The sequence below is a fragment of the Chinchilla lanigera genome, unplaced genomic scaffold (genome assembly GCF_000276665.1).
Source record: "Chinchilla lanigera isolate Chin_1 unplaced genomic scaffold, ChiLan1.0 scaffold00155, whole genome shotgun sequence".
NCBI lineage: Eukaryota > Metazoa > Chordata > Mammalia > Rodentia > Chinchillidae > Chinchilla > Chinchilla lanigera.
This window is the reverse complement of record NW_004955556.1, coordinates 1,884,352-1,908,584: the sequence shown is the minus strand read 5'-3', so window position 1 is coordinate 1,908,584 and position 24,233 is coordinate 1,884,352. Positions and strand designations below refer to the sequence as shown.

Sequence of the window (24,233 nt, the reverse complement as noted above, 5' to 3'; positions counted from 1 at the left end):
TGCCCAAAATTAAGGAAGGAAAGGTTTATTTCGCTTCCAGTTTGTGGAGCTTTCAGTCCATACTTGACAGGTTACAAGGCAGAGTGGCACATGGCAGAGGGCTACAGCTCATGGCAGCAGAACACAAACACAAAAGGGAGGAATGGCGGCAAGCAGCCTCTTCCTGTCCCTTACATATGCAAACTATCTACCCCAGGGCAGGTGTAGCTCTCACACCCATAATCAATCAAACTGTAAAAAGCCTGCCCCATGACCGCATGAGGCTTTGGGGGGACACCCTGACACAAACCATAACACCAGGCCACATGGGAGCCTGGAAAACCCCTGTAGGTCTAAAGGCTAAACAGAAGTATTCCACCTGGGAAATAAACAGGAGCCTCCTTCCCTCTAAAGTTAGTCAAAACAGCCCACTTTCAGGGCTGGGGATTTAGCTCAGCGGCAAAAGCGCCTGCCTGGCAAGCACAAGGTCGTGAGTTCGGTTCCCGGTACCGGAGAAAAAACAAAAAAAAACAAAAACAAAACAGCCCACTTTCCTTTTCAAAGAACAATAACCTCAGAGGAGGGAAACAATATTCCTTAAAAGAATCATTTAATGACAAATATAACATGGGACTTAATTTGGCATAATTGCCATCTTAACACTTGCCCACCTTAATCTCTCTTACTGTGAAAAACTATCATATTGCAATAAACTCTGCTTATATCTGTAGAACTACTTATGTGTCTTGTCTGAATTCTTCTATGGAGGACCTAAAACAGGAGAGTCACCAGTTCTTCCCAGAGTTAGGGCTCAGTTTCCTAGTGACAGTAATCATGGCTGATCACTAGCAGAACTAAGGAGAACAGTTCCAGATGTACTGACTGACCTGCTGCTTCTATGGCTTGGAACACCACCCCTTTTCCTTCAAACCTTCTCAACACCACGCTTGTCTAGACACTAATCAGAGATTAGAGATTTCCTGCTGTTGCTATAGCGGCAACAATCTAAATAAAACTTCCTTATTTCCAACTCAATCTAGGAGTATATTCTTAAAGACTCAGTTCCACAGATGTTTGGCACGGCACCTACATGCCCAACAAGATTCTGACTATATAGTGCAGTCAGACAATGAAATAGTATCTAGATTTTCAAAATTATACTGTGGTTTTATATTTGTTTAAAAGACATTCTTATATAGGAGTGTGTTCTTCTTTTTAAAGTACATTTACATTCAAAATTCCACTTCTGCCAAAAATGTAAAAAACTGGAATGAGCATCCCTCATACCCTAAAAATACATATAAACTGGAAACACCCACTAAAACCAATTTTGTTAAAATAAGAAACTGAGGTTAAAGAGCAACCAGTCTAAACCCTAAAGCAACACAGACTAGGAAACAATAGGAGGTGAACTTGGCTCAGTGACAATGGCTCTAGGAGAGAGATGTCAAACCGTGTGTAGTGGGAGAGGAGGATTCAGACTCCCTGTGCTGCTCCAGGTGAATGTGGTTAGCCTGACAGCACAGAGCTGTCAGCACAGACTCACACCACAGGCCCTACCGTGCTCAGAGGAAGAATCACGAGCAGAGTAGGGGATGCAAAGAACTGTTCCCCAAGGGGTGGGCCTGGACAAGGGAAGCTGCTCCAGCTGTGTGAAATGCATAATGCCCTACTTGGATCTTTCTTCCCCACAGAACATGAGTCTGAAACTGCAGGAAGAACTGTGGCAGGAAGAACTGTGGCAAAATCATAGAACAAGTGCATAAAACAAACAAACATCCCTGCACTCCTATAGGATGGGCAAAAAACCAGTCCCGCTCCCAGGACTATCTGTCAATACAGTGAATGAATCTACCAGTAAGTGAATCTACCAGAAAACCCTCTTCTGTAGTAGATTCACCAAAAACTAAAAGCCGATCTGAGATACCTGCTGGGGATTAAGATTGTTTCTATGACAAAGGCCCTCCATGGAGACCAGTAACACAGGACCTGCATGGGGAAAACAGGAACAAGCTGGTCTCCCTCTAGGCTGGCAGCTGCAGCCTGTGGCCAGTGGACGAGCAGGAAAGGGACAGAGACCCTTCTGAGACAAGGCACACGGATGCAGGCAGGATTAAGGCTGAGGAAGGACAGGATGGCTGGGCATACCCAGCACCACCCTGTGTACAAATGAAGTCTTGTGAAATCCCAAGCCAATGTTTCACAGTAGGTTATGGTGGAAACACTGAACCAAAACCTAACTTGTGTCCTGACACATTAAGTCAAGAACCCGCCCTCATGGTAGAGCACAGGAATGGGCAAGGCTACTTCTCGGCCTAAATTCTGTTTAGCTGTCTCTACTTTTCTACAACAATACTAACACCCAATCAAAAATTAACAGGTACACAAAGCAGCAGAAGCAACAATAAAAAGCACTGTCAAAAACAAACTAATCAGCATTTGAGATGGGCACACCTGTCATCGCAGCTACTTGGGAGACTGAGGCAGGAGGACTGCTTTAGCACTGTCTCAAAATAAGATGGGAGAGAAAGGAAGGAAAAAGGAAAGACATAAATCAACAGTTGAGCTCTTGTTATAAGTAAACCAAAGTTTAAATAACCATAATTAATATGTTTGAGCACTTGTCGAAAAAGCAAGAAAAAAGCATGAACAGCTGGGGACTGGAACAGAAAGAATCTGTAAGATAGTGCTAAATGAAAACGCTGCACATAAGAAACTCTGTAACAGGAATAGGAATATTTTCAATGGATTCATTAGTAAGTAACACAGCTCAGAAAAGAAAGAGCTTGAAGAGTGGTTGACTGAAATTAGCTACACTGAAGCACAAAGAGAAAAGAAGAGCAGGAGCTAAAACAGTAAAAAGAAACCAATATTACTAACATAACTTCTTTAGAATATGTTTTCAAGTTACACATTTATGACCCAGTAATCCCACTCCTAGGTAACAAAAGACAAAATTATGTTTGCAGAAATCTGCTCTGTGAAGATATGTAGTACTTCTCCACTTAATTTCCAAAGTCTGGAAACAAGTCAATATCCTTCAACTGCTAAATGGATAAACAAACTAGGTAGCCATAAAGTGGAGTACTAGTCAACAGAAGAAATTAAATACTGATGAAAGCAACAACACAGGTTAATATCAGAAGTACTATGCTCAAAAAGCTACACATTTATGATTCCATTTACATTGATACTTTAACAAAGACAAAAAAGAGCAAGAACAGGTAACTGGAAGTTACTGCATATCAGGCACTGGTATTGGGGTGGGGGGTTGTTTACAAAAGAACACAGCAGAAATCACAAAGGCTAAGAGAATTGTACTATATCTTGATTGTAGGGGGAGACTTCTGTCAAACCTCATAGAGCTAGTATGTTACCAGGTGAATTTTGCTATAGGTCAACTATATTCTAATTTAAAAAGTATTTTCTTATAAACTTTTATATGAGATCTGCATTTTAGTAAATGTATATAGTATGATACTGTCTTAAGTAGACTCGATATTTTCCAAATTTAAAAAAAATAATTACAAAAGATAATTTTGGCACTTGGAAGGAAGACATGAGTGACCTCTAAGACCTTCTCCAATTTCAAAGCTTTTGAGATGTGTATATGGTGCCCTAAACTTACACCTAAATATTTTATATAAATATAAATGTTTTTTCTACAAAAATATATATTAGCTAAAATTGTACTTTTAGTACAGTCATGTGTCACATCATGACATTTTGGTCAGCAACAGACTGTATAGATTAAATTAGTTCCATAAATTATACCATGTCCTGATATCATAGTTGTCTTAGTTTGTGTAAGTACACTCTATGATGTACTCGAGGATACATTTGTCAGAACATGTCCCCACCATTAAGCAATACAGACACTCCTCGTTTAACAACTGAGTTCTGTTAACTGCAACTAGGTTGTTAAATGAATTGGTTGCTAAATGAGGAACGTGTACACAGTTAGTACTATGTTACAATATTCAGAAAGAAGAAGTGGTGGAAGGAAACCCCAACCTCAATTACTTCGCTTTTATTTGTATAACTCTTACATGCAGTAATGTAATGTATAACAGCACATAAAAATACAGTACTGTACTATACAGTACAATCAGCAAAAATTACAATGCTGTACTGTAGAAGCCACCATAAGGCTGCACTGCTACTCATGTTCCCGTGTCATAAGAGTGCAGATCACAAGTCCATGTGACAGTTTGTAAATCATAATAGTCATTAACCACGTAGGTTGTTAAACAAGGAATAGCTGTACACGACAACATACCAGTATAAGTACACATACACAAAATATTCTGGAATATTCACCAGTATTATGGTTTTATTGCACAAAAGTGTATTTTTTATGTACTATAAACCTTTGATTATAATGCAAAGGAATTGTTATTTTTACAAAGTATACATTCGGGGCTGGGAATTTAGCTCAGCGGCAAAAGTGCCTGCCTGGCAAGCGCAAGGTCATGAGTTCGGTTCCCGGTACCAGAGAAAAACTAAAAAAAAAAAAAAAAACAAAGTATACATTGTACAACAAATTAAAATTAAAGAAATTAGGAATTAGGTCATATTTTCAAGCCTCTAATCTCTGGTTTAAGAAAATACAAAAGCATCATTTTATTAAATTGACATGTTGATTAATATACCAGAAGATCAGAAATTCATCCTTATGAAAGTGGGGTGTGAATATCATTCCTCTATTGCAGCTAAGTCCAAGCCGCTACACTCCTCTAGTCCTTATCCTAACCTTCTGCCTTAAGACAGAAAGTAGCTCCAAGTAGAAAATGCACGACAGAATTGACTCTTTTAAAACATAAATCCAGTGCTCACTTCAGCAACACATATACTAGAACATAAATCCATTTTTTCATTTTTAAAAGAAAATCCTAGAAAACAATATTTTCCCATTTCTCAAAATTTTTTCCTAGCCCTTTCCTTCATGGCATTAGAAATCTTTGAGCATATCTGTGAAACAGTGCCCTCTCCAGAACTCAGTATAGAGTATGCCATCGTACCAGGAAGCCCAGGGTGGGCAGTCTGTGATGACCCAGCAGGCTCTTCACTCTCGCTGCTCCCCGTGTCAGTTCTGTAGGAGCTACTGGTATTCCCACTAGAAAACAAATGTATACATGGTTTCAAAGAATATATGCATTTAAAAAGAATCTGTAATTCTCTTGTTATTCAACAGACTTCTACTCATTTCAGCTCATCACCCACTCTCACTGTCACTGTCTGGAACAGGCTCATTTTTGAGATAATTCCAAAATCACAGTGTCTGATCAGAACTCCACCTCCTGCCACTTTACCTGGCTTGCAAAATAGCTACCTTGCATCAATCCCCCTCTTCACCTTCTGTCCTTCCTTAGCCAGTCAGTTGAGTCAGTGAGAGAAAAGTACTGGAGTCACAGGGGTGCTGAATGTCAGCAGAGAACCATCTGGAACACCCAATGTCCCTGGTCAATTTCCTGTACCATTCCTCTGCTGCTGCTAGGTCTGTCATTGCCCTTCTGTAGTCCTTACCCTAATCCTGTGCCTTAGCCCCATCTAGAAAATTCAAGACAGAATTGACTCTTTTAAAACATAAATGCATCAACTTTCTTCTTTACTCCTTATTTTCTTCCTGTTCAGAATTAATCCTTCTATACTTTCAAACCCATCCCTTCTGTTTTCTGAGAGATTTTTCTACACCTTCATCTTTCTTTATTATCTATATATTTTTTCATAACACAGAAAAAGAGTTCTCTTATGTTTTTCCCCCCTTCAGTCTTCTGAGATATTCTCACTATGTAGTTCCGGCTGGCCTCGAACTCATGGCAATCCTCCTGCCTCAACCTCCTGAGTGCTAGGATCACAGGTGTGCATCTCCACACCTGGCACTTCTCTCTTACCTTAAAATAAGAAACCTCTAAACTCCTACTTCTGTCTGACTAAGAACTTTTAACAGACTTTTCAAACATTAGCCCATGTTCACTTTCTGTTTCCTCTTCAGCCTCTTGCTCCTCATTATTCACTTCGGTTTGCTTGCCTCTTGTATTTCATTTGAACCTTACTTAAGCAAAAGCATCCATAATGTGACTTCTGGATCTAATCTTCAGAGTCTATAGAACATTCTTCTTATGACACAAAAATAATTATACCTGCAAGCCAATTTTAGGATAAATCAAGGCCCCTTGTTCCTTGTTGGATACAAACCTTAGGATGTTGGCAAATTAGCCCTTGCCTACTTTTTCATCATTTCTAATTTCCTACATGTACTTTATACTTTAACTTTAGAAAAATAAATGGCTTTCTCTTTTGCTTCTGTGAGTAATTTTAGATTACTCAACTCTTTTCATTTCTACCACTCCAAGCTATCCTCACTGCTACCAAGAATCTTCTAGAAATGCAGATAAATAAAACAGTAACAACTTACCTGTGCTTCATTTTGTTAATAAACCAAATAAAGTGTATACAAGATTTTGTCCACATTCAAATACACTGCCCTCTCCACCAGCTCCAAGCACATGTACAGAGCTTCGAAGCTGTGTATGGAAATGACAGAGAAACGGAATTTCATCTTCTTGTATTAATCCTGTATTTTTGAAACTATAAAGCCAAATTAGGTTTACCAACAAGTGCACTTTGAAAAATTAAACCCACGAGGGCCCTCATTCACTGCCTCTCCAGAGGGCTAGCAATGACTGTGAATAGAATAAACAGAAAACTCACTCAATAAACATATTAGTTATACCTTTCTAAATGCTTTGATAAAATACACTGATAATCATTACATGGGAAATTCTGATGAGAGCATTTTACCTTTTCTGAGTTAACTTTATTTTTAAAAACCTATAGGCATAAGAAGGGAAACAAATTATAGCCATGATTTTAGGAGAATAGAGCTAAATGAAGTATGTTTGCTACAGCTTCTTAAGAATAATAAGGTCCTCAGTAAAAGAATTAAAACCACAATTGCCTAGTGCTACTTATACCCCTAGGAATTCACTTGCAACATTTCTCTCGTAAGTATTCTCCCATCAGTTAAAACAGAGAGTAGAGCACTACACAAACATAAGTGATCCACACTGAATCACCAAGTGGATTTCTAAAGTTAATGAAACTTAGATCTTTTGGAAAAAGCAGATTATTGCTGCAGCCCAGAAAAGTTCTTGTAAGTGCATGTAACATTTAGTTAATAATGTTCTCAGGACTATACTCATTGCCAGTACTTGCACCATCTAATACAGTCGTAATCTACACACGCCTCCAGCAGAAGATTCTGCAGGGCCCAATGGAGAGGTTTGAGCCCCCATTGATGGACTTGCCACATTCTATATAGTCCCTAGCTCCATGGTGGACAGCATAACTTTAACTACAGGAGGAAAATCACATTAAAATAAAGATTTCATAACCAATATTTTAGCTCTTGCTTTCACTTCAGTTAGTCCACTCCTTAGTTTGACAATCTTTTCTGGGGACATGGTAGGTACAGGAACTGTGTTCAAGATACAGTAGTGAACTGTGGTATGTGCTTGCCCTGGCAGAGTATAGATATGCTCATGGGGAAACTGACAATAAGTATGAAACAATACTGCTGAGGGTATGTTACTATACACAGACAATATGGTGAGGGCCAACTGCTGGTACCTAAAAGATGAAAGGAAAAGGCCAAACACTTGAGTTCTCAGTTCTGTCCCTGCCTAATTTTCTACCTTCACTTCATGCCTCTCTACTTCTCATCTAGGGTCTCTAGTCACAACCTAGGTTCTGTCCTTTCATCTTTTTGAAGTATCTTTAGTAATGTAAATTCTGTAAAGTTTAATAATCTTTACCTTTCCTGCTAGTGTGTGTGGTCTGTGTAAGTATGTTTTGCTTCATTTTGTAAGACCTTCTAGCCCTGGAATGCACTGATTCAGCCATCGTTACAGAATATGGACCCAAACACAATTATTATTTAATGTAAGTTAATATAAAGATATAAGCAACTACTTGGTATTCCTGTTAAATCTATTAGCTTTGCTGAGCAAGATGAAACATCAATAAACACTTACTGAAATGTAAAATTAACTATTTTGGGAATAATATGATCATTATAGATTTATTAAATTCTAATGGATTAATTGGCATTTTGAATAACATATAAAGTATAAGTTTTAGTAAGTTCTTCCCTACACAGAGTAAGAAAAATGAGTTTTCTATATATTTTTCTAAAATTTTTAAGGTTTAATCTATTAGCAGCAATTTCATGGTAGTGTACCTTGCCCATCCTATTGAATCGCCAAAAGCAAGCCATCTCCATTTAGCTGGACATTCATAAGGTCCAACAGACCACATCTGGCACCAGGTGAGCTCTGCAGAATGTGGGACACAAAAGAGGAGCCACAACTTCTTAGCAGGACAGCCTTAGGCATAAGCATCAGGTGTTTCCATGCAACCTAGTGTCAGCTCAGGTGTCAGGAAGTAAGACTACCAAGTGGAGAGGAGAGTCACCCAGGCTTAGAAGCCTCAGGCTCCATGGGAACCTGTATCTCTTCCCACAATCCTGAAAACTTAACTTCTTTTTTTTTTTTTTTTTTTTTTTGTTTTTCTCCAGTACCAGGAACCGAACTCACGACCTTGCGCTTGCCAGGCAGGTGCTTTGCCGCTGAGCTAAATCCCCAGCCCCAATCCTGAAAACTTAACTTCTGGGGATCACAGAAAAGACCTTTTCATGTTCAGTAAAGATCCTATTTGTGTTTACAATGAGACATTTATCACCTTAGCCACAGTCTCTCCAGTGCTGAATTCATTTTTACAGTTTAACACACTTGATACTCCACCTTCATCTAGGTGCCAAAGAATTATGGGGCTAGAAGACTAGTACAAGGTAATTTCCTCTTAGAGAAGACAAAGTTTTGTGGCAGGCAGTAATACAGTTTTATTTCCTCTATTGGAAGAGTAAACTGTATCAGTACATTAACTGGGCAGACCATTATATTGCCACTAATGTGCAATGAACTGACAAATAGAAAGTTCCTATACAAGCATGAGTCTTTCTGAGCCTTCTATCTACTTCCATTGATTTTATTTGCCAATTTCTATACTATTTCTACATTTTATTAATTCTTACATGTATATGGCTTCATAACTTGTAGTGCCAACCATCCAGCTACCATACACCTACATTTTCCTCCTTTATCTAATATTGTCTTGCTTATTGACCTTTTGTTTCCCCAAGTGAATTTTTTAATCAGCTGATAAAATCTCATACACACAAAAATAATTTTTATAAAATTCTTTCTATAAAATTAACTTTGTAGTTTAAATTGGAATAATTGATTTTTTTATTATATTAAGTCTTATTATCCCTTAATATGGAATAGCTGCCTATCAAAAGTACTTATGTAGTATTCTCAGTAAGAACTATTCACACCTTCTCTTGGATTTACTCCTAGAAATTTTCAGCTAGTGCCATTGTAAATGTAATATAGGTTAACCCCTTATATCTGCTAAGTACTGAACAACTGAAAGCCACATTTTTATATCTAGTACTTTTATACATTCTACCCTAAATACTTCATTATGATTTCTTCTTTGAGCCATAAATTTAGAAGTATGTGTCTTTAAATTCCAAATGTGTATTTCACCTTTTTGTGATTTATTTCTAGTTGAGTTGCTTTATGTCAGAATAGACAGTACATAAAAATTATTTGACCTCTGTTGAGATATATTTTACAAGTTAGTGCATGGAAAATATTTGTAAATGATCCATCTTTGCTTGAAAAGAATGTGTGTTCTCTAAATTTTAAATAAGTTCTATATATGTTCGTTTTGTTTAATTTGTTAATTTTCTTTAAAAACTTCTAAACTCTTAACAAAGTATCTGATCTATTATAAAAAAGATATTTTAAAGTAGTCCGCTATCAGTGAATTTACGAATTTATCCTTGTAATTCTTTCCAAACAGTAGTCCCCCTCATCCGCGGTTTCAGCTGCTTACAGTCAACTGCAATCCAAAAATATTAAATGGAAAATTCCAGGTGTAAATAATTCAAAAGCTGTAAGTTACACACTACTTTAGGCAGCATAATGAAATCTCATGCTCTGCCATCCTAACCCACCTGGGAGCTGAATAGTCTGTCTCCTTCTCCACTGTGTCCACAAGGGGTATGCCACTTGCCCTCTCATCTCTTAGTAGCCACCTGGGTTATCAGATTAACCAAACCATATCATAAGCACTGTATCCAAATAACCCCAATTTTACTTAATAATGGTCCCAAAGTACAAGAGTCATTATTCTGGTAATGATTGTGGCAATTCAGACATTGAGATCTAGAGGAGAAAAGGGAGCAAATTTTCACATCATGAGCATTCCATGAATGGAATAAAAGTGAAAAGGTATAGAAAATGAAAGTGAAAAGGTACAGAAAATATATTCAATGAAATAGCTGCTGAAAACTTTCCAAATCTTAGTAGATATGGATATCCAGGCCCAGCAAGCTCAAAATACCCAAATTGAGTTCAACCAAGATCTTTAAAGCATATGATATTCAAACTGTAACAAGTCCCAGACAAAAAGATAATTCTAAAGACATCAAGAGAAAAAGCATCAAGTTGTTTATAAGAGAATCCTCATAATAGCAAACTTTTCAGCAGAAACCTTACAGGTTGGAAAGAAAGGGATAATCATTTCAAAGTCCTAAAAAAAATACCAAGAATACTATATCCAGCAAAGCTATCCTTCAGAAATGGATTGGAAAAAAGACATTTGAAGACAAAAAGAAAATAAAGGAGAAAACCCCCTCCAGAGAAAACTTAAGAGAAATACTCAAGGGAGCCCTATAACAGGAGCAAAAGGACCACAACTTACAAATTTTTTATATCGAAGGAGATGCCTGATACCAAGGACACACACACAAATAGAAAAACATAAACACACACATTCTATAGGCCAATACCCTTAATGAGCATAAATCCTTAATAAAGTATTTGCAACTTTTACTAAAATACATTAAAACCTTGGCTTGCAAGCATAATTCATTCTGGAAACATGCCTGTATGCCACAGCGTTTTTACATCAAAGCAAATTCCCCATAAGAAATAATGGAAACTCTGATGATACATCCCGCAACCCAAAAATAGTAATATAAAATTATTACAATACAGTAATATAATACAAAACAATAAAGAAAATACAAAATATAAAGAAAAATAAATTAACCAGCACTTAGCTTTGAAAACCTCCATGGCTGGTATAAGGGGGGAAGGATTATTGTGTAAGACAACTTTCACTATCACTAACAAAATCACTGCTACCTATCGGATCAATGGAATCTTTTTCTTTTCATGAAACTTTAATAAGGAACCTATCCCATGACACTCGCTCTTGCTTCCTTTTGAGGATTTTGCAGAAATATGACACTGCATTGTCATTAGATTTATTACTTGCATTGCTATAGCCTCACTCAGGGGGTGCTTTCCTACAAAATTTTGCACTGCTTCCCACATTTTACATATCTCCTTAATTTCATTTGTAGTGAGTGATTCCTCCACCTTTTTCTCCTCTTCATCTGCAGATGAGATCTCCTTCACAACCTCTTGCTGTTGGAAGACAACACACAATCCCACAGTGAGTTGGAGGGGACCATTTGCTCAGTTGTGATCATGTGACATTCAGCTTCACTTACTACTTTACTGCAAAACATCACTTGTTTACCTAGTTAAATATTATTAGAAATATGCATTTGTCCTGTGGAACACTCATGGAACAAGTTACTTGCAATCCAAGGTTTTACTGTACTTTCAAACCAAATCAAACAACACATTAAAAAGTTCATACACTATAATCAAATTGTTTTCATTGCATTATACTCAACATATGCAAATCAATAAACACAAAACACCACATAAATAAGATCAAAAATAAAAATCACATGATTCAACTGATATGGAAGTATCACTCACAAAATATAACATCCCTTCATGATAACACACCTAAAGAAAGTAAGGATCATACCTCAACTTTTATGTGATAAACTCACGGTATTACACTGAATGGGGAAAAACTGAAAACATTTCCTCTAAAATCATAAATAAGACAAATATGTTCCATCTCACCACTCCTTCTTCACACAGTACCTAAAGACATTAGCTAGAAAGATTAGGTAAGAAAAAGAAATAAAAGGTGTACAAATAGGGAAAGAAGTCAAATTATCCCTATTTGCAGATGATGTGAGCCTATACTCTGCAGACTCTAAAATGCCACCAAAAGACTTTTAAAATCTGATAAACAAATTCAGCAAAGTAACATGATATAGAATTAACACTAAAGAAATGCATAGATGGGAAAGAAATCAAGAAAACAATTCCACCCACAAAACCTTAAAAGAAAACCCTACAAATCAGCTTAATAAAGGAGGAGAAAGACTTATATAACAAAAATTACAGAACACTAAAGAAAGAAACTGCAGACACAGGAAGATGAAAAGTGTTCCCATATTTATGGATCAGCAGAACTAACACTGTTAAGATAGCTGTTATTGTTTATATCTAGACATTCTCCTAAAGCCTCATGCACTCATAGGTAGGGCTCTAGGGAGTGACTGGATTAATCTACTGATTGATTTAGCAAAGTTCTCAGTGTGGATGATGCATTTACTGAAGAAGGAACATCCACTTGAATGTGAATGGCACCAACCAACAGGATTGCTGCCTGAATGGAATGAAAAGAAAAAGTAAAAGGAAGTCTTAACTTCCTCCTGTCTGCCATGCCATGGACTGTTTCCTTTCTTCTATGCCAGAATCCTGCCATACTGCTCTGCCTTGGAGTCAGTTGACTACAAACTGAAACCTCTAGAAACTGTGAGCTGAAATAAACCTTTCCTCCTTTAATTTGTGTGTGTCAGGTATTTTGTTCCAGCAACAAGAAAGTGACTAAGACAATGACCATATTACTGAAAGTGATCTACAGATTCAATGCAATCCTCATCAAAATTTTAATGACATCCTTCACAGAACTAGAAAAAAAATCCTAAAATTCGTATGGAAACACAAAAGACCCAGAATATTCAAGTAAACATAGGCAAAACGAGGAAAGCTGGAGGTACCACAATACCTAATTTTAGGTTATATTAGAATGCCATAGTAATAAAAATGGGGGTCCTGGCATTAAAAACAGAAATGTAGACCAATGGAATACAGTAGAGGACACAGAAACAAAGCCATGCACCTGCAGCCATTTGATTCTTGACAAAGGGGCCAAAACATATTCCACAGAAAAGACAGGCTCTTTAATAAATGGTGCTAGGAAAACTGGACAATAATATGAAGACTGAAATTACAACCCTAACTCTCATCCTGTATAAAAATCAATTCAAAATGTATCACAGACCTGAAACTTTGAAACTACTAAGACAAAACACAGAGGAAACAATTGAAGTCACCGACACAGCCATAGACTTACTGAATAGGATTCTATTAGCACAGGAAATATAACCAAGAATCAACAAACGAGACTTTACCAAATTAAAAAGTTTCTGCACAGGAAAGGAAACAATGAATAGAGTGAAAAGACAGACTACAGAAGGGGAAAAACTCATTGCCAGCTATTCTTCCAATAGAAGATTTCTACATACAACATATAAAAACTCAGAAAACTTAACATCAAGAACAAATGGCAGACCCTGTCTCAAAAAGACAAAAAAAAAAAAAAAAGAATAAACAGCAAAATTAATGAATGGAAAAATGAACAGATACATCTCAAAAAATACAGATGTCCAATAAGCATATGAAAAAAATTCAACATCTTTAACTATTAAGGAAATGTAAATCAAAACTACATTGAGATTCCAACTCATCTTAATCAGAATGGCTATCATTAAGAATATAAAAAACAAATAAATGTTGGCAAGAATGTGGGGAGAAATGAACCCTTCTATACTACTGGTGACAATGTAAATTAGTACACAGACCTTATGAAAATCAATACAGAGTTTTCTCACTCTACACTCACCTATACTACTTGTTGGTAAGTACCTGAAGGAATTAAAGGTAGCATACTATAAAGATTCCTGTGTACTCGTGATTACTGAAGCACAATTCACAACAGCCAATTTATGGAACTAATCCAGGTTCCCATCAATAGATGAATGGCTAAAGAAAATGTGATATATATACAATCAAGAATTATTTAGCCATAAAAAGAACAAAATTATATCATTTGCAGGAAAATGAATAGACTCAGGTCATCATGTTAGCCTAAATAAGTAAGAATGACAAGTATTACATGTTTTCCCTAATACAGCAAATGAAAAAATAGACATAAAAGTAGAAGGAGTACTATTATTAAATAAGAGGAAGAGAATAAAGATATAAAGGATGTGTTATAATTTAGACCTAAAAATATTCCCCAGAAGTCTCATTTGTTTCAAGATGGGGGCTGGCTGGAAGAGACAGTTCACTGTGATATGGACCAGGCAGGGTGGATTCTTGTCACTAGCTCCTCCCTGTTCCCTGGCTGCAACTGGGTGACCAGCTGCACTATACTATGCTATTTTACCATGGTGTTCTTGCCTTAGAGCCAGTTGATCATACATGAACTGAACCTTCTGAAATCATGAGCTAAAATAAACTTTTCCTTCTTAAATTGTAGGTGTCAGGTATTTTGTCTCAAAAATGGGAAAATGACTAATGCAGTAAAGGGGGCCAGAAATGATCAAAATGTTATATGAAAAATTTTAAAATCAGCATAAAAAGGCGAGTTTTTTTTTAAAGAAAATTGATAATATGGAACTAAAAGTAACCCCATTCTCAAGAACCTCAACAAAAGTAAAACAACTCAAAATGGATCAAAGACTTAACATAAGACCTGAAAGTAGGAAAGTACAGGGGAGACACTCCAGGAAATTGGTCTCAGCAGATATGTTTGGTTAAGACTCCAACAGCTCAGGCAAAAAAGAAAAAAATGACAAATCATCAACAGAGTTAAGAGACAACATATGGAAAGGGAAAAAACATGTGCAAACCACTCATATGACAAGGATTAATTCCAGAATATATAAGGAACTCATAGAACTTAACAGCAAAATAATAATAATAATAATAATGGTAATAATCTAATTAAAAGTGATAAATTATCTAAACAAACATTTCTCCTAATAGGTTATATGAGGTGTGATCACAAAATACAGGGAATGCTGCTACAGAAGCCATCCCATAGAAAGGCAGGGATCTTCAATATAAGAAGTGATGCACCAAACCTTAGCAATAGCATGTGAAAAATTCCAACTTATTCAGTGCCATCAGTCAGTTGAGAGGTATGGTTGAGAGAAAGGGTGTTTTAAAATAAGCCATCAATCATAGATCATGCACAATACATTTCATTGGAATCATGTAATTGCATCACCTCCAATTCCAGATTTTTAAGAAATGTCATCACAGAAAGTAAAACTTGGTTCTATGGTTATGATCTTGAAACCAAGATTCAGAGTTTCTCAATGGAAATCACCCAGTTCTCAAGCAAAAAAAGTGTGTCAATTAAGATACAACATCATGGTAATGTTTTTTGACCTTGATGGAACTGTGAAAAGTGAATTTTAATCCAGGTATACTACAGTCAACTCTGAATACTGTAAGCACTTAGTAGAATGTTTAAGAAATGATGTATATAGAAAACATACTGAGAAAAGGGCAAATGGTTTCACTCTCCATCCTGACAATGTTCCATCTCACATACTACTTCTGGTATGACAACTTCTGTCAAATAAACTCATTACAATGTATCTTTATCCACCTTATTCCTTAGATCTGGCACCATGTGACTTCTGATTCTTCCCCAAAATAAATAAATTCAGGACATCAAGGCAGCCACAACAGCACAACCAAAGACAAAAAAGAGGACTTACAGAAATGTTCCAACAAGTTGCAAGAATGATAGGATTTTTCAAAGTGAGGGGAATATTCTGATGAGAAATATTGGCACTGTATCTTTTATTGTGATAAATTTTTTAAAATTTAACTTTTCATCACACCCTGTAAAAAAATCAGGAAGCATATGAAAAAGTGCTCAACACCGCTAATTACACCAAGGAAATGCAAATCAAAACCACAATAAGATCTATTTTATCACTTAAAATGGTAACTATCAAAAATAGAAAAATAGCAGGTACCTATAAGAATGTGTGAGAAATAGAACTCTTGTACATTGTTAACAAAAATATAAATCTATAAAGACAGTATCTAAAACAGCACATTCTTCAAAAAATAGAACTAGAACCACATGATTCAGCAATGTCACTAAAAGATGTATGTTTAAAGAAATGGAAATCAAGGTCATAATCATCTTCACTCACACACATATTGCAGTATTGTTCACAACAGCCCAAGTACAGACTCAACTTATATGTTCATTTTGAAAAGATGAACTGATTAATAAAATATGTGCACTGGAACACTACTCACTAGATGACATCACATTAAGTGATACAAGCCAGGCACAAAAAGACAAATATAATTGCATGCTCTCACACATACCTGGAGTCTAAAAAAATGGCCTAAAAAAAAGTACAGCAGAAGTTACATGAGCATGGGCAGGGGGGGCAGAGAGAACAGTGAAATGGAGACAAGATGGACAATGACTACAGAGGTACAGGTAGGTAAGAGAAAAAAACTAATGTTCTACAGCACAGTAGTGTAACTATGATTAAAAACAATTAATTCAATATTTCAAATAGCTAATGGCAAGGATTTTGAATTTTTCAACACAAAGATCTACACCTGAGGTGAAAAATATGCCGTGATCTTATCATCACATACTGCATGCATATACTGAGATGTCACATTGTACTCCATAAATATGTATAACTACTGTCAATTAAATATTATAGTTTTAAAAATAAGGAAAGAAAAAAACCTGTATAACGAGGTTGCTAAGATATACAGTCAGAACAAATCTATCCATGAAATTATAAAGGAGGAAAAGTAAATTCATTTATCTTATTATATTGTTGTTCCCTCTTATTATTGGTTACTTCTTTTAATTTCTCAGTGTGCTTAACTTATAAATCAAGCTTTAACATAAGTATATATGTATAGAGAAAACAGTATATTCAGATATTCTTTGACATAGTAGTTACGCAAGAAGTAAAAACTTAAGGTGGGCCTTTCTCAAGATAAAGTATTTAGATCTGGAAAGTTACTAGCATACAAAATTGTCAAACAGCCTGTGGACATTACAAAGGTCGTGCAACTAGAAGATCCTTAAACAAATGGGATATCAGAGGAGAGACAATCAATAAGAAAGCCTTTGTTGACAATGTAGGCATGAGTGGGAAAGGGAGAAGAAAGGTTCATTTTCATGGAAGGATAACTAAAGTTAAGTGAAAACACACTCACCACAGCATAAAACCTCTAGACAAGAACATTGGCTTCTCAGAAAGTTCCAAAGTACAGACAGAATTATTTAAAAAAAATCCAAACTCAAAATGGAAGAGGGACCAGGAAACTGCCTTATAAAGTGATAATAAAATTTATGTGACATCCCACAAAGGCTGTTCCTCCCACAGTCTTCAGCCAGTGAGGAACTGGAGGAAGGGACCTGCATACTAGGAATAAACGACTCACTGTAACTGCCCTGTGTATGCCTGCTTGCACAGTGGACACTCAGTCTTACAAAACTGACAGTAAAAGGCTTATATTCACGGCTCTTCGTGCCTCCAAATACATTCCTAGGGCCTGGGCAAATGAATGCATTTCTCACAGGTCATATATGCCCTGGCAAAGCCATTATAATTTGAAAATACTATGAGCAAAACAAATGCATTTATAGCCAGCTGTGGTGGTGCACATTTGTAACCCCAGCTACTTGGAAGGCTGAAGCACAAGCATTGTAAGTTTGAGGGCAGCGCAGGTAATTTATCAAGACTTTATCTCACATTAAAAGTTTTTTTAAAGAGTTGGGAATGTAGCTCAGTGTTAGTGTGCTTGTTTGCTATACATGACATTCTGGGTTTAAACCCAATACTGAAAAAAAGCATTTCTACTATAGAGTATTATAGTTATTTTGTACTTTTTGACTGTGTAGTTGACTGGCAGCTGCAGTTCACTACGGCTGGTCAGCATCACAAGAGAACAAATTAATGCATATTTCTATCCCAAGAAAAGATCAAACTCTAAAACACTATCTCTAAATGCACGTTGTTTTTGCACCACTCTAGTGTTTTAAAAAATCTCAAGTGGGGAGCTGGGGATTTAGCTCAGCGACAAAAGCGCCTGCCTGGCAAGCGCAAGGTCGTGAGTTCGGTTCCCGGTACCGGAGAAAAACCAAAAACCAAAAAAAAAAAAAAAAATCTTAAGTGGAGCCAATGTAAGTACTGAATAGGGATTGGTACCATCTCTGGTTTCAGGCACTCACTGTGGAACCTAAAATGCACCCTTCATAGATAAAAGGAGACTACTCAACTGATTTATGTATTCTGACACTATCATTATATGCTATCAGGGAAAGGGTTAAAAGTGATGAGAGTCAGCGAAATGCAGGTGTTTGCTGAAATGACCCTGGCTGCTACCTTTTACAGAGAAACTGGCTATCTTTCCTGGGACGGAAACGTTACGTACACATAGCCTTGCATGCACTTTGAAAGTGTCCTTGGTTTTAGCCAGACCCAAGACACTCAGCTCTAAGACATGCAGGCTGTTGGCGCCAACCCACTTCTGTCTGAATGCTGTACTCAAGAAACTAACAAACTGGGTACATTGTTGCATTTTCTCTCTCACCTGCCAAAGGCTCTGTCTCATCCAAGATCCTTCCCCAGATGATCCCCTTCATCTTTGGTGCTGTCCCTTGCCTCATTGTATGGTAATGTATTATTGGACTATGCTCAGATCTGCTGTACTTCTACAATAAATTTACTTTCATCTATATAAAATTATGATGCAGCTTCTCAACTTTCTGTGGCCACGTATATGTGGCTCCTTACTATTAGAGATGTTTATAAATGTAGTAGAGTTTTTATCCTTTTTGTAAATTAAATCTTTTAGCATTATATAGGGACCTTTTAATACCTAATGTTTGCTATTACCATAGCTGCACCAACTCTTTTTAATTAGTGTTTGCTTAGCATACAGACATTCCTCACTTAATGACCAAATCCTGTTCCTAAGACTAGGTCATTAAATGAATTGGTTGCTAAATGAGGAACTGTATATAGTATGTACACTTCAATATTCAGAGCAAAGAAATGGTCAGAGGAAATTCCAACTTGATGACTTTGCTTCTATTTGCATAAGTCTTCCAGCAGTACTGTATGTATCCAACATTAGACTACAGTACTATACTGTACCATACAATCAGCAAAAATTAAGGTACAATGCTGAAGAAGAAGCCACCATAGGCCACACTGCCACTCATGTTTCTGGGTTATGTCTGAATGTTGGTTGTAAGTCTGAGTGGCAGGTTGTTAAGTCTGAATAGCCATTAGACAGCTAGGTTGTTAAGTGAGGAATATCTTGGATATATACTTAATTCTTTAATGTAAACAGGAAAATGCCCCCTTAGGATTCTTAGTGTTTTGGCTAAGATCAAGTGTAGTAGGATTCATGTTAACTCATCGTGAATCTGACTAATTAAGTAAAATGAATGCTACAGAGCTACTCAATCATGGAAACTAGTTTATCAAATCATTTGGTTAAGACAAATTCCTAAACATTAACTTAAAGATAATTAAAATTAGTATGTGGAGATTGTTAATAAAATGGGATAAAGTAAAAGAAATGGGGCAGTATTTATCACACCAATAAAGCTCTCCCCACTCTTACAAGACATGTTGAAAAAGTCATTCAAGTACAACTCATTTATTTACAAAAAGTGACATTATCTAAAAGAGAAGCCATAGTATAATTTAAGTCTGAGACATTGTTCAAGTTATGCTTCAGAATCAACTTGATTACACTTTGTAAAGAAGTGAGCTATTCTAGATGGCTGAAATTTAAACTGACAGCTCACGTAGGTCTAAAATGACTCTGATCAAATGAAATGTGATTTGGTTAACAATATCAAGAAGTAACAAGGAGAAATATAATTAAATATCAAGATACCAGGTCATTTGGAAATTGTTTACTGGATCAAATCAATGCCTAATTAAAGAAAGGGTTAAATTATTTTTTTCTGAAGAGTCTACATTAGCTTTTCCATTCTTCATGCACCAAGGATTTATGAGAACAAAGTGAAAATGGTAATACTAGGAGACAGAAGCCTGGCTTGCAGTCTTTTCTCTATAGCTATAGGATTATATAATCATGGACAAATTACTTCAGCTTTCTGGTTCTTAGCTTCTTCACCTCTAAAATGAGTGTTAGGAATAAATTTCCTTACCTATCTTTCAATATAACCACTTACAAGTCTAGAGTCAAGACAATTCCTAGGGGAAAGCATATTCAAAAGGATATCAAGTAGCTATAATATTAAACTGCTTCATACAATATTAAGAAAAGCAAATCCTGATAAAATTAGCTAATTCTCCCAACATACTTCCAAAACTTTTGAGGACTATTCTAAGATATTCTGTAGAAAAACCAAACTTTAAAATATATCAAAACTCATCCTAGATAGGCCAAAACTTAAAATTTAGCAAGAAAACACAAAAACTAAAAATGTCAAAGATTTCATGGTGACCTTGATATAGCTGCCCTACATAGAACGGTAAGCAGAATCCTTCAGGAGAAAATAACCAAGCAGTAATTTTTAAAGCAACATTCCTGCCAGTGGAAGCAGTAGCTAAACTGGAGAAGTGAGAAAAGCAGTACTTGCTCCTGCACCCCTGGGCGGAACTTACAGGAAGTGAGCGTGAGGGCATCACTGAAAAAGTCCCAAAGCTCCAGATGACTATATAAGAGAAAGAAATGCAAAGCATCCACAAAATGAAAATGAGTTTCCCTTTCTTGTGCTCTAACCCTGGCAGTAATTCCATAGGAAGAGAATGTGTTGAAGGTAGAGGTTTTTCCAGGTATTTCACAGCCCTCTACTTTTCCAAAGTGTGTCACATTGCACCATGCTATTGCTATCACGGAAAAAGTCCACCTTCAATGTATCTAAGGGTGCTTCATACTTCACTGAAATTTATTTTGTACCTCTGTTAGTAATACAAAATAACATAAATTTCAAAATGAAGTAAACTTCCAGAGTAGCACTGAAAAGTTTTTCTTATAGCTGCATCAAGTCTACATCTTCTTTAACAACAGAGAGAATAGGCTTAAAACAGTATTGTGGTAAGGACAACATAACAGGTACCTATTCCCCAGAGAGCGTGGTCAATGATCCAGGTATCATCCACCATCACTAAGCAGAGGACCCTCTCCTTTTTACCTTTCATAACAGTGTCTTTTTCTTAATGTAGGCACATTCTGGTAATCCATGTCTTCTGTGTCAGACTCATATCCTTCATTATCATTTTCTGAATAAGGAGAAGAAAATAATTGATTAAATGGAAAGCACCATATACAAGTTGACATCTTAATGAGAAAAGCCAACCTATATGAGGGGAATTTTCAGTTACTTTTCCTGCTGTAAATAATCTCATCTTTATCTCCTACATTAATGTTTTCTGCCCCTGTTTTGGAAAAAAAAACAATAGTTCTCTTGGCCTTCTTGGTTAGGATTATCCTTGGGTTGTTGATTTTTGACCAGTTCCTTTATTCCCAATTACTATGTATTAATCAAGTACACTTCAGGTAAATTTCAAATATATGCAACCTGCAGAAACTATGCATTGGGAACTATAAAAACAATTCTTCTGTTTCAGAGTTTATTTTATGAACAAAATATAATGTTAGAAAAATCTCACATTAATTTCTCGTATTATTTATAATTCATAATTGGCTAATTTATGAATTATAAACAATATAAGAAATTTTGATAACCTATTCAGAAGTAGTCTTAGGCTTTAATGAAGAACATAATATAAATTATCCCAAAAAATACATTGCTGAGTTTATTATATGATTTATATTCATTACTTTTGCTAATGTTGCTGTACAAAATCTTTCAGATAAGAAGCCAATAGAGATAATTTTCTCTAGTCTCTGAGTGGGAACTCAGAATACTGTTTCCCATATCATGGCAACCAAAGATGTGATTTAGAAAGTTTGTGATATGGCATATTACAAAATTAATAAGAACACAGTTAACAAGTACTTTGAAAACTAAGTCCATTCCTAAGTGTATTAAAAAGAAAACTAAATAAAATTGAAAAGTATTTATCATATTATAACGTTTCAAGCCCTGAAAGAAAATAATTGCCAATGTAGATTACTATATCCAGCAAAGCTATCCTTAAAAATTGAAGAATGCAGACCCTGAAGACCCTGTATAAACTACAGAAATTCATGACTACCAAGCCAGCATTGCAAGAAATATTCAAGGGAATCTTAAACACTCACCAAAAGTACAACCATGAGGAAAAGGGAAAGAATAAAGCTCAAAACAAAGAGAAAGAATAAAGCTCACTGGGAGAGAAGATGAATGAATGAACAACAAAAATTAATCAAACATCATAAATGCAACGAAGTGACAGGAATTAGTACATACCTTTCAATAATAACAGTGTAAAGAGTCTCAACTCTATAATTAGAAAACACAAGGTGTCAAACTAGATCAAAACACAAGACATAACTGTAGGCCTGCAAAGGACACATCATCTACAATGACACACAGACTAAAAATGAAAAGATGAAAAATTATACTCTAAGTGGCTACAACCAAAAAGAAAGCAAGAAGAGCCATATGCATATCTGAAAGATTAGACTTCAAACCAAAACTGGGGGCTGGGATATAGCTCAGTGGCATAAGCACTTGCCTGGCAAGCCTGAGGTCATGAGTTCGATTTCTGGTACCAAAAAAAAAGGAAAAACAAAAACAAAAAACCTGTCAGAAGAAACAAAGAAGGCCACTATAATAAGTTTGGCATGGTGCCACATACCTGTGATCCCTACACTCCAAGAGGCTGAAGTAAAAGGACTGAGTTACAACCCAGCCTGGGCAACTCAGCAACTCAGTGAGACCTTACCTCAAAAAATAAAATAGGATGAGGATATAGCTTAGTACAAAGGTCCTGGGTACAACATAATACTGAAAAAGAGAAGGAGAAAGAGCAGAAGGAGAAAGAAGAGATGAAGGAGGAGGAGGACAGGAGAAGAAGAGAAAGAAGAAAAAGAGGGAAGGGAGGAGGAGAAGAAAGAGGAGGAAGAAGATGACAAGGACATACTGGTAAAGAGAAAAATTCACCAAGAAGAGATAACAATCATAAATATATATGCACTAAAAGTCAGTGCATCCAGTTTCATAAAACATACACTACTTAACATAAAAAGACATACAGACCCCAATACAATCATGGTAGGAAACTTCAACACTCCATTAGTACAAACAGATAGGTTATCTAGACAAAAATCAAAAAGGAACATCAGAATTAAACTACACTACAGCTCAAAATCACTTTATTGGTATCTATAGTTTTTCATCCAATGTAGGTAGAATATACTTTCTTTTCAGCACCCCACAGAACTTTCTCCAAAACAGACTATATTTTAGGGGATAAAGCAAATAGCAGGAAATAAAAACACTGAAATAATTTCATGCATATTATCAGATCACAAGGGAATGAAACCAGAAATCAACATCAAGAGAAACTACACAAACACATGGAAATCTAGTAACAATACTCTTAAATGATCAATGAGTCACTGAAAAAATCAGGGAAGAAATTCAAAAATTCCCAGAATCAAATTCTAATGGAAACACTAGATATCAGAATCTGCAGGAAACAATGACAGCAATTCAGAAGAGGAAAGTTTGTAGTTATGAGTGCCTATTTTAGATAAACAGAACAAGCCCAAATACCTAACTGAATAATGCATCTCAAGGTCCTAGAAAGACAAGGAAAACTCAAACCCAAAACCGTAGATGGAAATAAATAATAAAGATCAGAGAAGAAGTTAATAAAACTAAAGCTGAAGAAAATCGATTAATGAGTCAGAGTTAGTTATTTGATAAGAAAAAATTTATAAACCCATAGGCAGATTTGCCAAAAAGAGATGGCCTAAATTAATAAAACTAGAAATGAAAAAAGCAAGATTAAGATAGACATACTGAAATCTAGAAGATCATCAAAAATGATCTTCAAAATTTATATTTCCAACAAGTTGGAGAATCTATAAGAAATAAATAAGTTTCTACATATATATGACTAATCTAACTTAAATCAGAAGTTATACAAAGTCTAATGAGGCCAACAATAAGCA

At 36.0% G+C, this 24,233-nt stretch overlaps 1 protein-coding gene across 12 annotated transcripts in view; it reads right to left on the bottom strand.

Annotated features, from left to right (window-relative positions):
- Window positions 1–24,233, bottom strand: part of Ptpn20 (protein tyrosine phosphatase, non-receptor type 20) — a 92,386-nt gene that overhangs the window by 34,734 nt on the left and 33,419 nt on the right. For 8 of the 12 annotated variants that reach the window (XM_005412602.2, XM_005412603.2, XM_005412600.2 and 5 more), the window contains 2 exons: window positions 21,301–21,388; window positions 5,001–5,095 (listed from right to left, as the gene is read on the bottom strand). In XM_005412602.2, coding sequence (XP_005412659.1) covers window positions 5,001–5,095; window positions 21,301–21,388 — 183 coding nt within the window. Of the gene's footprint in view, window positions 1–5,000; window positions 5,096–6,397; window positions 6,507–8,221; window positions 8,316–10,063; window positions 11,106–21,225; window positions 21,247–21,300; window positions 21,390–24,233 lie in introns of those variants that run through there. The other 4 variants (XM_005412606.2, XM_005412607.2, XM_005412605.2 and 1 more) reach the window with 4 other exon arrangements.